The sequence below is a fragment of the Camponotus floridanus genome, unplaced genomic scaffold (assembly GCF_003227725.1).
Source record: "Camponotus floridanus strain SB8 unplaced genomic scaffold, Cflo_v7.5 scaffold11, whole genome shotgun sequence".
Lineage (NCBI taxonomy): Eukaryota > Metazoa > Arthropoda > Insecta > Hymenoptera > Formicidae > Camponotus > Camponotus floridanus.
This window is the reverse complement of record NW_020229226.1, coordinates 514,246-529,740: the sequence shown is the minus strand read 5'-3', so window position 1 is coordinate 529,740 and position 15,495 is coordinate 514,246. Positions and strand designations below refer to the sequence as shown.

Below are 15,495 nucleotides of genomic sequence, written 5' to 3'. Positions count from 1 at the left end.
AAAGTTGTATGGCTTGAAGGGGGACATAAGATGGTATCATTGGGTTTATCTTGAAAAGTTGTTTGAAGGTCACATGAAGGCTACCTTCAATTTTTTTAATGGAATCTCCTATTTTTTATTACTTATTCTTATAGCTTATCTCGAGAGCTTTTCAAAACACTATAATAAAGTATAATAAAGTATTTCTTCATTGAGTACTTTTCGAGTTATGAGGCTTGAAATCATTTCTTAATTTTACATAAACCATAAAATATCTAGTAAAATATTCATTTTTCGATTATCCTACCTTAATACTTTTATGTACAAAATAATGAGAGGAATCAATTGCTATAAAGAAAACATACAGTTGTTTTTGAGAAAAAATATGTAATTTGCAATTAACAATTCCAAATATATATATGTATATATATATATATATATATATATATATATATATATATTTATATACCATATATATATGAAATTTTGCAATTATATACCTGGTTTTTTTTTAATTCGGGTTTTTAACACATCTTTTTCAAAAAATTTTCTAAAATAAACTTATGCAATACTGTCGTCTGTGTTACTTATCATTTGATATCAAATTAAGAAAATAGCTAGAAAATAAGTGTAAATAATTTTTGAAAATTATGTGAATCATGATGAATAACTTAATTAAAATTAAAAAAATATAATGCGATTATATGTATACAAGGTGTCTGATAATAACTGTATCACCTCTCGCATGCAGATAAAAGAGTTAAGCTGAATAGAAAAATCGTGTACCATTTTGCGATTTTCGCAATAATTAATGAAAAATAATTCAGAAAGATCTATTTGCGCGAATATTAGCACGTGGAAAAGAAAGAGTCTACTGTCATATATTATCAAGCACACGACGAAGCGCTGACGCTGAAAGGAATGCTATATATATATATATATATATATATATATATATATATATATATATATATATGGTGTCTCATTTTAACTTAGAAGATCCAATTTGTGCGAGTATTAATATGCAGTGAAAAAAGGTAACTTGTTATATGATTGCTAAGATATGAAGATTTAACGTTACGCACAACTCGTATGTAATAGTTATTATTATTTATAAAGCATTCCTTTCAGCGTCAGCGCTTCGTCGTGTGCTTGATAATATATGACAGTAGACTCTTTCTTTTCCACGTGCTAATATTCGCGCAAATAGATCTTTCTGAATTATTTTTCATTAATTATTGCGAAAATCGCAAAATGGTACACGATTTTTCTATTCAGCTTAACTCTTTTATCTGCATGCGAGAGGTGATACAGTTATTATCAGACACCTTGTATACATATAATTGCATTATATTTTTTTAATTTTAATTAAGTTATTCATCATCATTCACATAATTTTCAAAAATTATTTACACTTATTTTCTAGCTATTTTCTTAATTTGATATCAAATGATAAGTAACACAGACGACAGTATTGCATAAGTTTATTTTAGAAAATTTTTTGAAAAAGGTGTGTTAAAAACCCGAATTAAAAAAAACCAGGTATATAATTGCAAAATTTCATTTATATAAGATGCTATGGCACACCATATATAATAGAATATTATTTATTATTATTTATTACAAGAAAAGTATATAAAATAATGAATAGTAATATTACCTATCTAATTAATAGTAAACGTCTATTCTGATAGATAACATTACACAATTGTAATCTTTCAGTACATTAATTATTTGTGACGTACAATATACGATAAACATTTTATTCTATCAGTATTATTAATTACAATTGTCATATTTCTGATAAGCATATCAGATAAACTATCTGTTATCTATTTGTTATCTATTAATATATATCCATAAAATATTAAATGTTTAATAAATGTATATCCATAACGAATATTAAACATTTAATATGTAAGGAAAGGACAGATTTTAGATATAAGCGATTATAGATCAAATATTTATTAATATGTTAATTATTGATTTATATTGTTGATTTTATTTATTATCTATCATTTTAATTCGTCATTTACAGTAGAAATGATCATATTGTATTTTTTAGAAAATATGTAATAAAATTAATGAGGATATTTCAACAGCACATTTTTAATCGTGTAATGTCGTTTAACCAATCCTGAATTGAAGGCTGAAAAATAATTAATGTAATAATAATTAATACATCTGTTTATGATGATTATCTGGTTATGATGATTATTTTAGTATTGTAATAATAAAAAAAGTCATCGAGCTCATATAAAAGTATCCCAAAACTCATTCTTTCTTCCTACGATATTTAAGTTGAATATATATAGTAACTTTATTGTTTATATTGTCTTAATATTTTTACAAAAATAATTAAAGTGTAAGCAATATTATTGTTTTATTTCATGTACGAGGTTTTAATATGTATATATCTCTTCAGTTTCTTTGTAATAAAATATTTATTTATTTACAGCAGATTATATATTTTACAAACTTACAAAAGTTTCGAGTTTTAAATGTACCTATGTAGTCGATTGTGACATCATCGATGATAATCTTTTGTTTGGAACATTGATCGCACGTATAATACCTCTTCCCAAAACATAAAAGTCTTCGATCATTGCCGATATATTCAAAACAAGTTTACCATCGCTGTCGAGTTTCCTACAATTAACATCTGCCACTTTAAAATCCTTGCGCTCGAAAACAGCGGGTTTCAATAGAACCCCAATCACTGTACCACCATAAGTGTCATGGAAAAATAAGGCATAATCATCGTAACCATCCTGGAGAAATAAAAGAAAAACAGATGTAGAATACAAAAAAAGATTTAGATGTAGCAATAGCATCAATCATGATAATACAAATATATAATTTTTTATCTTTCTTTGTTTTTAAAGCGTGCATAAACTCGTTCATACAATTTAACAATACAATCGCTTGTTAATTATTTCAAATACTAACTCTTAGATCTTTCAGGAAACATTGCACAGGATCAAAGTCTGTGACTGGAATTTTTTGAAGTGAATGCGCTTTATACGGATGCAGATCAACGATTTCCACATTATTAGATACATCGACCGCCTGTAGTTTTCTAGGGTTCATATTTGACTTCAGATATAACAAACAGTCATATTCTTGTAGTGAAGGACGAAATATAGGTTTTATATCCATATTATCGAACAACAGATTGTCAAATAATCTTAATGATTCCTTCGCGAGTGCACTCATACGATTTAAAATCAACTGAGATGGTGCTCTCCTTGTCCACAAGGATTTCTGTTGATCATAAGGGGTAGATATGAATAAGGCTGGTAACGAAGCACGAGTTGTATTAAATAATGTTTCTACGGCGGAGATTTCTTCATCTGGAAAAAAAATTTAATATGATATATTAATATATTTATTATGTAAATAAGCTCAAAAGCAGTTAAACATAGATAAATTTGAAATAAAAGAGATTGTATTTCTGTTTATCTTTTTATATATCTGAATAGATATAATAAATAATAGAATAATAAATAGAATATATAATAAATAATATATAATAAATTATCTGGAGAAAAAAAGAAAAAAAAAAGATTTATCATTTATTTCAATAATTTCAGTAATTTAATTAATTATTTAAATAATTATTTTATAATGATTCATTTGCAAAAATTTTTACAGTAATGAAAAATTGGAAATATATCAAAACTTACTGGTCATTTCACCATTGAAATTAATGATGACAGGATCAGTATTCCAATGAGATCTTGAAACAACTTCTAGAAATCGTAAAAATGCCACTTGTGGCATCTGAGCTGATTTATAAGGTTCTGGCATTAGATATATCGATGCCATAAGCAATTCGACTACAACTTCCGGTACGTGAGTATCATCTAACAATTGTGCTGATAACCACCGTTTTGCTAAACGGCAAGCAGGACCGAATGACGGTTGTTGAGAATGCAATCTATGAAAATAAAAATTGAAGATATATATCACAGAATGTCTATTTCGAATCTTATAAAAAATTTGCTGAACAGTGTTATCCCTGATTTTTTAGATATTTTTGTTAAAAATTTGAAGTAAAAAGAAAGAATATCCTAAAGATTTCTTTAGTATAACTTTCTAAAATAAGTTTATTATTGTACATATTGTCTATAATTGCATGTATTTCAATTTGTACGAAGGAAAAACAAAATTCTAAGTTTCAAGTGCTAGATTTGTAAATATACCGAAAAAATTTGAACAACTTTTGTAAGATAAGCATTTTTCACATTCATAAAATTTTTACTTTTTTATCACTATAAATTAGACAGAACGTGTACTGCATATTCAATATCTTGTTAAGACATTAAATATAAACAAAAATATATAATTATAATATATTTTAAATATTTTTGGCTTGCCGACTATTTACAATGTGAAAATAAAAAGTTATTAAAGAGAGAATTTTTTTTAAAATTCTTTGAATTCTAATTTTAGGATTTTTCCAAATATAAAAGAAATCTCTAAAAATTCCATTTTTTTGTGTTTCTCCAAGGATAGACATTCTGAATATACTACACATTATTATTTTATTGTGATTTGTTGATCATATCTATCACATACAAATTATTATAATTATATCTTTTATTCAATTCTCAATTCTAAATTTTAAACTTTGTTGAGCTTTGTTGAGCAACACAGATTTTAAGTTTGTAAAAATATAATTTTTTCTGTCTAAAATTTTTTATATATTTCACTATTAATTATAACACCGAGCATTTCAAGGAATTCTAATTAATGTCTATTGAGAATTAAATCAAACAGTTGGTTTATCTAGAAAATAATGTTGTTTTCAGAAATAAGATATATTTCTCATGCATTTGTCTCAAATTATCCTAATAACGTAATTATTAAATATCATTCATTCTTACCCGTGCAAAGCACTGCTTAACTTTGGTAAATGGAATAATTTATTTTCCAACTTGATAGATTTTTCATTGTCTTTGTATTTAATTACTCCATCTTCTTTGATTTGTTTTAATAAAGCGATTTCCTTTTGATGCGCCACTCTTAATCGGAAAACGAATCCATCCTAATAAAAAGAAATTTGTTTATTTGCGAGAGAAAATGATAATATATATATATTATAAAAATAAAATACAAAACAAATAAAAAATAAAATATAAAAAGATTATGTATATAATATTATAAGATGTCACAATATACATTCATTTACTGAATAAAGTATATTGTGATAACACAATATTCTATTTAATCTATCTTATAATTAATTATTAATTATTATTATTATTATTTTATTATTATTAATATTATAATTATTATAATTTACTAATATAATATAATCTATATTTATTATTATTATATGAACCTGATACACATCGATATAAGAGGGATTGGCCTGTGCTTTTAGTTGATACTGCTTTCTAAGACATTCCGCGATTTGTATATGAAATGCTGCTTTCGTTTTTCTAAATGCTTCCAATTCCTCGGGCCACTTTCCACTGATCGATAATTGTAACGTCACGTCGAGCGCATGAACATATGCAGGACATTTTGTGATTTTTTTCGAAAGAATTAAACAATTTTTCTTCTCCTCGGTGATACCGGCAATGCTCCGATGAACAGTAGCAAGCGGTGGAAAAACTTCTGTGTATCGGAAAACTGGACTAGAGCCTTGAACACCGTTAATCGTCAGAGGCATATCATTCAGCAACATCAAATTTTTCTCCAAGACATTAAAAGCTTGTAGAGCTTTCAATGTAGCTTCTTCACCAGTGCCGTATACAAAATGTGTTATTTTGTACTAAAAAGTAAAATATAAATCATGAATAATTTGGAAATAATGATAACAATTCAGGAACAAACATATCAATCAAAGATGGAGTTATAAATTTAAACATAAATATTTCTATTTATAGATGAAATTAATTGTGAAATTACCTTGTGTAACTTCAGTAAATCTTCCATTTGATCCGCGATATACAAAAATTGATCTTTGAAGATATTAAACTTTGTTTTTAGCAAGAATGTTACTATCTTTTTGCATATTAATCTCTTTTGCGCAATAGATTTGCCTTTTGACCAAACGACAGCCTCACGAATGGAACTATCTTTAAATCTACGTAATTCAGACTTGTAGCCCCAAAAATCTCTAAAGTCAGCTGCCTGCAAAGCAAAATATAAACGAATCTGATGTTTGCCATATATGATAATTTATATTTATAATATAAGAAAATATTAATATTAATAAAAATATGATGTAAATATAAATTATGCAAATTAATAACATAAATTATATCAATAAAAATATTAATAAAATAATATAAAATTAATCTATAAATTAATATAAACATAATAGATTATTATTTTAAATGACGATTGTATTATAACTATTTCATTATTTTATTGTTTAAGGCATTTTAATTTTTACTTCTGGTAAATTTGCTTCAGGTCCTTTGTCCACGATACCAAAACAAAATTCAGGGTTTAATTCTAATCCAATACTAAGCTTTCCAGTATCGTCCGGGATATTTTGAGTACATTCCCATTCCTTAGGTACACTGGGTAATATGCACAATCGATTAATTCTATGTCCCAAACCTTTCTTTAAAACGTCAACAAGTAACTTAATCACCCGACTACGTTTATCAGGTCCATAATTGATTTTGTCATCAATATTTGATAATTCAAGGATTTTTTCTGAAAGTATCTTGTCCTGCAAACTACATATAGATATAAGTTTATTAAAATAAGTTTATTAAAATGGATTTGATAGTTCGTATACAATTTTTTTATACAAATTACCATAAGATTTGATCAAATGCTTTATGAAATGGTACACTTCGCATAAAAAGTGCTTGAAAACTGTCCACATGTATATTATCCAAATGATTTAAACAAAGCTCTGCTTCTCTTTGCACCCACGAAAAAGTATCCTTTGATAGATTTGCTGCAAAATTGTGATAGCCAGTACTATCAAGAAATACACAATCATAATAGTTGTGATAGTGAGAGACTTGTTTCTGATCGTCTTTGTCCTCGCACATAGTAATTCCATCCTTGCACCAATTTCCTTGTGCTATTTCAAATATATATAATTATCATTTAGAATATGATACAAAAAATATTGTTTACTTAGTTATGTAATAGTTTTTAAAATACCTAAGCCAATCCAGACGTTCCGTACAATCTGATAACTACTCATAAATGTATTAAGTTTTCTTATGCGCAGAAGATAAATTACAAACATTGTAATAATGTGGCCAGTAAAGCCATCATATCCTTTATTTAATTCGCGTTGGTGTAGCCATATTTTCAGCAAGATTATACCATCCCTCAAATTGGGATACTCTTTTATTACTTGCGCAACTTTGGAATTTATGCTTGACATTATTAAATCATGCAGTACTAGAGAATTATAGTGCGGAGTGGGTAATAGAGATGCTGTGGATAAGAAAAAGTATGAAAAGTAATATAAAATTATACAATAAATAATTTTCCATTCACATTGTAGACTTACCATCCTCCAAAGACTTCTCAAAATACCATGCTGGTCTAACATTATTTTTTTCTGGTAAAAATCTATTTAATTTGAAGCTAGATTCCTGTACTGATACATGTAGCACTACATCTACCTTCTTGTTCAATTTTCCACTAGGTCGAAGTTTTAAGGAAGGTCTTAAATTGTCACCGATGAAATTTTTGCTCTCTGCAAGATCACTCCCTATAATTGATGTTATAAACGCTAGATATGTTGCTTTCTTTCTAAAATATATATAATTTTGATAATCTTGTTTTCGGAATAAGCCAACTGGCATTTCTACCATTACATCCACAGTAACAGTAGGCCCGAAAATACATCCTGAATTATAAGATCCAATCACACTAATGTTGGATGGTTTTAGAAACTTAAAAACGCCTCTAGTATCTTCCGGTACATGTGGTACAGGAATAAAAACACTTAATTTATCACTCAAATTATTATTTACAAGCTGAAAAATTAATATATAACAAATTATTTCATATTTTATAGAACTATATATACATAAATATTATAATCAGGTTGTACTACTAACTGGAATTTCTTCAGTCTCTTCAATAGATTCAATTGTTGCTTTCAATTTTTTAAACCAAATTTCAAATAACGCTTTATATTTAGTTTTAAGCTTTACTTCACTGAGAACCTCTTCAATTTGAAGCCGAAATAAATTGGAATGAAATAAATTCTCAGTTTCTCTAAGCTGATTAAGTTCTTCAACCGTTGGCTGCTTATAAAGATCATTTTTAAATTTTTTCTTTTTAATTACTGCTTCAGTTAATTCATCCGTCACTTTTTTTCTCTTCTTCTTTCCATTCATTACTGGAGATTCAATCTTATGATCATTTAGCTGTACTTCTTCTACTTCTTCATCAGAAGGATCATTCTCATTGTATTTTGCCTCGCTCAACTAAAATTATTCAATTTATTTTATTAAATTTTTATTTCTTAGATTTTTCTCTTTCTAATGAGAACTACACAAATATAAGAACTACACAAAATACTCTCACAATCAAATAATTAATAGTTCAATAAATATAATATTTAAAATTTAAATCTACAAATTAAATAATAAAAAAAATTATATTAAGTTTCTTAGATTTTTCTCTTTCTAACGAGAACTACACAAAATACTTTCACAATCAAACAATTAATAGTTCAATATATTTAAAATTAAATCTACAAATTAAATAATAAAAAAAATTATATTAAGTTTCTTAGATTTTTCTCTTTCTAACGAGAACTACACAAAATACTCTCACAATCAAATAATTAATAGTTCAATAAATATATTTAAAATTTAAATCTACAAATTAAATAATAAAAAAATTATATTAAGTAAATATAAAAACATCGATTAACGTTTCTAATTAATGAAATAAAATTGAAAATACCTTAGAAAGCTCCTTCATTTTTTTAATGCTTTATATCTGCTGCTCGAAAAAATTACGTATCTTAACCATGTTTTCAATACTTGTCGCCATGTGGTTATGCCCGTGTGGAAATAAAGTCGTGCATGCGCACTAAGCAAACGCTACGAATTCTCAGTAACGTATGTATTTTGATGAAATATAGGGTACCGTCAGACTCCCCTCAGTTCGAAAAAAAATATTAAATTGCAAAGAGAGAAAAAAAATTCCTATCAAAGAAATTAAATACATTAAATATAATAATGCACTTTGTATATAACACATTACGCTATTGAAAAACGCGAGAAAACTATGTGGGAAGGAATCTTTTATGAGCCACCTTTTTGTTCCGTCTAGATGCATGTGTGGTATCAGCTATGACGTAGCTTACGCATGCGCGTAGAGGCTCTCACACACCTGGGAAAAAATCTCCCGACAGCGCATCGTTTCCGGGCCGGCTATAATGGCCACGTATAATGGGTACGTTTGAACGACGCACGACGAGTGAGTGCCTCAGTCAGTGGCACTCACTCGTCGTGCGTCGTTCAAATGTAGTTGTTGTGTTGGTCCTACGCTTGCTGCGTAGTTTGGCTCGCCGAGGAGATGGCCTGCTTATAAGTATAAAGGTAAGTCAACTGCAAATACTAAAAAATTTAAAATAAAGATATAAAAAGTATGAAACATTTAAAATAAAAATATAAAAAATATGAAAAATTTAAAATAAAAATATAAAAAATTTTAAATAAAAATATAAAAAATTTATAATATACGTGACGTACATTGTAAGATTACATTGTTTGATACTGGCAGTGAATACCGGCACCAAGTCATAGGCCGGTATTCATAGTCCGATCTTATATTTAAGATCGTCTTAAGTCTGGTCCGAGGTTGACTTAAGACCTCATTCAACCAATCAAATAGCTGCGTAGCATTTCAAGCTCGAACTTAAGACGATCTCAAATATAAGATCGGACTATGAATACCGGCCATAGTATACATGGCGCAGATATTTTTTTTTTATATTAGGTCTGTTCGTTTTAACTGCACTGCTGGACTAGTGCAATAAGTTAGAAAAAGACATACATACTTTCTTTCACTCTAACTAATTGCACTAGTGCAGCAGTGCAGCTAAAACGAACAGACCCCTTGGTTCTCGATCACACGCGATCTTTCGAGACTAACTTCACGCGTTTACATTTTATATTACGTTCTCGAATGGGTTCGTGCGCTTTGCGTTTCGGGATGAAACGTATAATACATAGTGCGCAATAACAAACATATCGTTTCTTCGTAATTCGAGGTAACGTGCCGGTATTGCCGGTGAGGAGCCGCTTTTATCAGGTAATTGAGGTTGCAAGTGCGTCTGATAGTGTATATAATATTTCGAGGAAACAGACTAAGCGATTTCTCGTAAGTCTTGTATCGTTGTTCGATTTATTATAAAAATTTTTAGAATTAATATAAAATTTATATTAGGCATTTTTTAGCAAGCAAGACTGGAGAGGTAAATAATGTATATTTTTCAGCAAGGAACACAGAGGACACAGTACAACACAATGAATGAAAAAGATGAAAACATTCTTGTCTACATTCTTGCTTTCTTGCTTAGATCCTTGTTTACATTTGGTAGACAAGGATAAAGTGATTCATTGTGTTACTGTGTCCTTTATGTTCGTTTATTATATTCGCTAAACGGAATAATTGAAATCGTTCAATCCATATATTTATATAATTTTATTGAATTTTAATAATATGTTTACTTTTTTGCAGTGGCACTTTTCTCAAAGGAGTCTCTCTCTATCGACTAGTTCCTACTCGCGGAAGTTAATTCTGATGAAGAGCCAAAAGCCATGGAAAAAACAAAGAGAACTGCGAGAGCTACGTCAATGAAAAAAATATTGAAAGTGCCGGTAAGTCGTAATACGTCTCATTTGAAATCTATATGAAATATTTTAAAACATTGCATATATATTTCATGTTTAGTGGATATATTTTATATATATATATGTATATATATATATATATATATATATATATATATATATATATGTGTGCCACTGTAAAAAAGTAAACATATTAAAATTCAATAAAATTATATAAACATACGGATTGAACGTTTGCAATTATTCCGTTTAGCGAATATAATAAACGCCGTTATCGTTAAAAATAATTTTGAATGGGAAGAAAGCCTGAAGCCAGCTGCTCTTTCCCCTCCGCAACGTGAACATCCCCGAAGGGATAATCCTACTGAAACCATGAAATTTCATAGAGATTCTGCCCCGAGTCAGACTAATGGAAAATCTTTGTTCGTGACATCGCTCTCATACAATAAAAGTATCGCAGGGCGATAGTATCTCCGTTTCATGGCCTAAAAAATTTTATACAGAAAAATTTTATACAGAATTAGGAGTTCCCTTTTTTTGAGGGTCTCCAGAGAAATATTTCGGATGGGGGAAAATGCACAGAAGAATATGTTTATTATCCTCGCATGCTTCCCACGGGAAAACACGGGAAGACCCATTAAGGATTTTTTAGCCGGTAACCTTTTGGCATAATCCCCGACCCCTCCCCGGGGATTGAGAATACCCATGAGGATTTTCCTGCACCGAAACAATAAATCTATCGTAGACGAGATTATCTTCCATAAAAAATTTTCACGACATTTTATAATACTCTCAGTATATGATCTAATGCTTCTAATTACGAAGCAATTGTATTTAAGAAAAATTTTGCATTAACATATTTTTGAAAATAATCATAATCATATTAATATATAAATTATTGAAGAGATATTATATATAAGAAATATGAATAAATTATATTTTGTTATATAATAATGGAAAGAGACTGCATATTTATTATTCTCGCATTACAATTTGGCATATTTTTTGGTCATATTTTCCAATGGCCATGATTTCAAATCTGAAAATGTGACCAAAAAATATGTCAAATTATAATATGATAACATATATATATATATATATATATATATATATATATATATATATATGTTATCATATTATAATTTGACATATTTTATATCTATTATATCTTATAGTTATTAGACTTTTTAATTTTATAATTATATATATATATATATATATATATATATATAATTATAAAATTAAAGTCTAATAACTATAAGATATAATAGAAGACAAAATATTGAATAGTATTAAACATTATTAAAACTATAATAAGCTAAATGCTAAAATATAATTTTCTTATTACAAGTTCCATCAAAGAAGTTTAATCTTTATATTTTTGTCAGCTGTAAAATGTAGAAAAACTGCCAAAAAATTATGAAATAATGAAAAAGAATGTAACAACATATAAAATGGTTTAGTCCAAATTTATTCGAAACATATTTCAATATTTATGAAAAAACATACATATATCTATGTTATTGCAAAATAATAAAAGAATACATTTTCTTATATAGTGTTATTTTACACATTTAACGTTTTTTGGTCAAAATTTGATTAAAATATAAATACGTTTGTGCAACTGTTAAAAAATATATTTTCTTATAAACTTTTCAATATATTACGCTTTTTATAATATTTGATAAAATATGCAATAAAACAAAAATAAAACTTATAATAACATAAATAAAAAGAAGACTAATAAAGTCTATTGGCCCTTAAATAAAACTAATTTTGTATTTTTCGATCTTATACGAGTTGTAGTATTTTCTAATGAATTTGTTTCATGATGTAAACGTATCTTAAAATATTGATGTAATATCAATCGTATGAGTTGATTACGATGATCAGCTAATGGCACATGATCATACATATGTTCATTATCTAAAAATAAGTTATTTATAGGAAGTAAATGAAGCGCACTAATATTCATTTGTTGCAAAATATTTGGAATATTTAAATTATGTTTATAATGGCGTACAATTGTTTCAGCTATTTTACAAATGTGTATAATATCCTTGGAAGCAGATATTAAATTTCCATAAGCCTTTCTACGTTAAAGCAACGATTCTGACTGTTGGTCTTTCTTAAGTATTAAATTATTTTTGCAAATATCACAACTAATTTTTTTATTAATTGTTTTAACAACAGCTCCACTGATATAACTGATAATATCGTCAAGATAATTATTAAAAGTCACATCAGAAATTGAAGTATAATCGTGATCAAAATAAGTTTGTCCTATGTTGTTTGTATCATTATTTTTATCTGACAAACATAAAATTTGATCTTTTAAAGTATCATTTTGGTTTAAATCTTTTAAAATGTTATCTTCTTGTAAAAGAAGTGTGTCATCTTTTGGTATGCAATTGGCTGTTAATGGTACGCTAATATCAATATGCGTTAAAAGCTTTTTATAAGCACTTTTGAATTGTCTAGCTGTAGGATTGTTGTTAATTCAACATAGATGTATAATTCTCGCCAGGTTCACGAGCCACAAGAATATTGTCGATTCACGTCGATGATACATGCAGCGTTCATCTTGTGCTCACAGTTGTCTTTCTGGAGCATCAATCCGATGTATGTGATATGCATGAAATTAAATGGCGTTTGATCCTCTATGGCTTTTCGGGGCAATATAGCCTAGTTTTTGTACCCATTGCCACGTACAGTAGAATGGCACTGGGCTGAATGTCATCCATTGTATACTGTAAGGGGATAACATGGTCTTATGCTACGCATATACGGTTAATTTGTCGTGAAAAAAATACATCACCAGTGATCACTACAATTTTCTCCAATAATTTGTAAGCTTTTATCGCTACGACTTGCTACAATTATGTGAAGCTAATTCGAATAACATACTTTGTGTTTCAAAATAAAAATTATCTTTTACGCATAAAAATCGATCCAGTGATTTATCGTTTGTTTTACTTTCTATAGATAATGCATTATCCTTTACTAAATATAAAGAAGCAATTAAATTATCTAAAAATTCTTTTTGTTCTGCTATATTGTCTTCAATTAATTTTTTTTTATTTTTCAAATAATTAGCAACGACGCAATCATATTGTTCTGCACTTAGGGCAGTAACAATAGTCTTTTGTTGATAAAATAGATTTGGAACATTTATTTTTATGCATGTTTTCGTCTTTTACACTGACGAAATTACACTGACAAAAGCTTAATTATTTTTTTTGCTGTTGTTGAACTTCCATTACATATCTTGGATTTCTAATTGGTACATGTCTATTATATCGATTATTCAAGATTGCTGGAAGCATGCAATCATAATAGAAACGTGTTGAAAAAGCATCATTTAATTATCCTTGATACATTCTCTCTATTAACACGTACTATTTTTTAACTTTTTAGTCTATACAGCGAAAATAATCTCGCTGCGTTATATTTAACTGGTTTTATTTGATAGAAAAATCGATGATTTTGATTCATCTTATTTGGATTTTCCTTATCAAAGTCTTTTAGTTGAGATATCTTTATGGTCTTTAAATTAAATTTCTTTTAATAATCAGAACGCACATGCAAATCATATTTGATGTAAGGCATTGTTGAAAGTACACGAATTTGGTCGTCTCTGAGTTTTTTTTTTAACCAACACACGAATTATGTTAGATAAAATATCGAAAGTCTTCGTAAAAGGCAAAGATTAAGGAAATAAATAATAATTAAAAATATACATAAAATAAAAATATAATTTCTTAGTATGTGAAAGGACGATGGCTAAAATAATCTGATTTTGTTATGATGGTACTTTTCTTATGCAAACAAGGATCAAATTGAATTAATTATAAAAGTAATAATTAAAACTATGTGTGATCGGTCCAAACGATAAATCAAACGCTGTAAGGAAGGTTTGTTTAGGACCAAAAAGGTTAAAACTTTTTTTATGTTCTTTTTTTCTACTACTTCCCATCCCCCTTTGCTCTCATTTTTGATCATCGTTTTCGCATTACTTCGAGGAGAATAGCATCATTGCTACACGATTAATGATCGCTGCTTCCGCTGCGGATGCTCGGATGTCCGCTTTGTGCGGACTTTGGACTCTCGGATGCGCACGCTTTGGAGACAAGAACTTCTGCTGCTTCCTCTGGGATCAAGATCAAGATCGATAGGAGACTCGGTGTCCGGTTAAAGGGGGACTCTTTGGTGAATCTTCCCAAATCCGGCACCTCAGCAACACTCGCGGGGGGAAGATGGGGGCCTTGAGTCGAACAAGAGTGGTGGCCCTTCCTTCCACCCGAAAAAGAGTGTAATAATAAACAGCAGACTCACCCTGTTGGGATCCTCATAAATGGGTCAACCTTCCCTGTCTCAAAGACAAGGAAGGACAAGAGAGAGAGATGTCTCTCTGACAAGGGTTGAAGAGATAGATTTCCCTCCTAAAAAGAGGGCGCAATCCGCCGCGGAACGCAGGGAAGGTTTTCAGTAAGTAGACTCGGATTTGCATAGCTAGGAAGTCCCGTATAATCATTGTTATGCATAAAACATTTTTCTTTCCCTATCCAAAGAAGATAAGCTAAGCTAATTTTTGTTAGAATAAATAATGTTAGGTTAAATGAGAATAGAAGAGATGGGATGGAACGTAATAGAAAGAGAAAGAATAAGATGTTGCATACTCTTGTTTTTGTTTCTACAAATTTTTACA

General features: G+C 28.5%; 1 protein-coding gene and 1 long non-coding RNA gene across 4 annotated transcripts; one reads left to right on the top strand and one right to left on the bottom strand.

Annotated features, from left to right (window-relative positions):
• Positions 1–1,960: 1,960 nt before the first annotated feature.
• On the bottom strand, positions 1,961–9,067 carry LOC105257506 (nucleolar protein 6). Of its 2 annotated transcripts, none has more exons than XM_011268163.3 (13): positions 8,890–9,067; positions 8,034–8,405; positions 7,478–7,949; positions 7,120–7,401; positions 6,763–7,036; positions 6,389–6,680; positions 5,899–6,123; positions 5,327–5,761; positions 4,869–5,029; positions 3,666–3,919; positions 2,929–3,332; positions 2,463–2,750; positions 1,961–2,128 (listed from the first exon to the last, which is right to left on the bottom strand). In XM_011268163.3, the coding sequence occupies exons 1-12, from the start codon at positions 8,905–8,907 to the stop codon at positions 2,487–2,489; spliced, it is 3,453 nt and encodes a 1,150-aa protein (XP_011266465.1). In that variant the 5' UTR covers positions 8,908–9,067; the 3' UTR covers positions 1,961–2,128; positions 2,463–2,486. The 2 variants fall into 2 exon arrangements, with proteins under 2 accessions (XP_011266465.1, XP_011266466.1); XM_011268164.3 differs by having other exon boundaries at positions 1,973–2,128; positions 2,487–2,750.
• A 313-nt stretch (positions 9,068–9,380) lies between these two features.
• On the top strand, positions 9,381–13,789 carry LOC105257507. 2 transcript variants are annotated; one of them, XR_003123550.1, is made up of 3 exons: positions 9,381–9,530; positions 10,675–10,814; positions 12,822–13,789. It is a non-coding gene; the product is annotated as an uncharacterized LOC105257507 (long non-coding RNA). The 2 variants fall into 2 exon arrangements; XR_889674.3 differs by lacking the exon at positions 12,822–13,789 and adding an exon at positions 11,041–11,631.
• Positions 13,790–15,495: the final 1,706 nt, after the last annotated feature.

Coding starts and splice junctions, on each gene's coding strand:
- LOC105257506 (XM_011268163.3), bottom strand. Junction 7,037..7,119: donor GAACGTCTGGATTGGCTTAG/GTATTTTAAAAA, acceptor TATTTGAAATAG/CACAAGGAAATTGGTGCAAG. Junction 6,681..6,762: donor GCATTTGATCAAATCTTATG/GTAATTTGTATA, acceptor ATCTATATGTAG/TTTGCAGGACAAGATACTTT.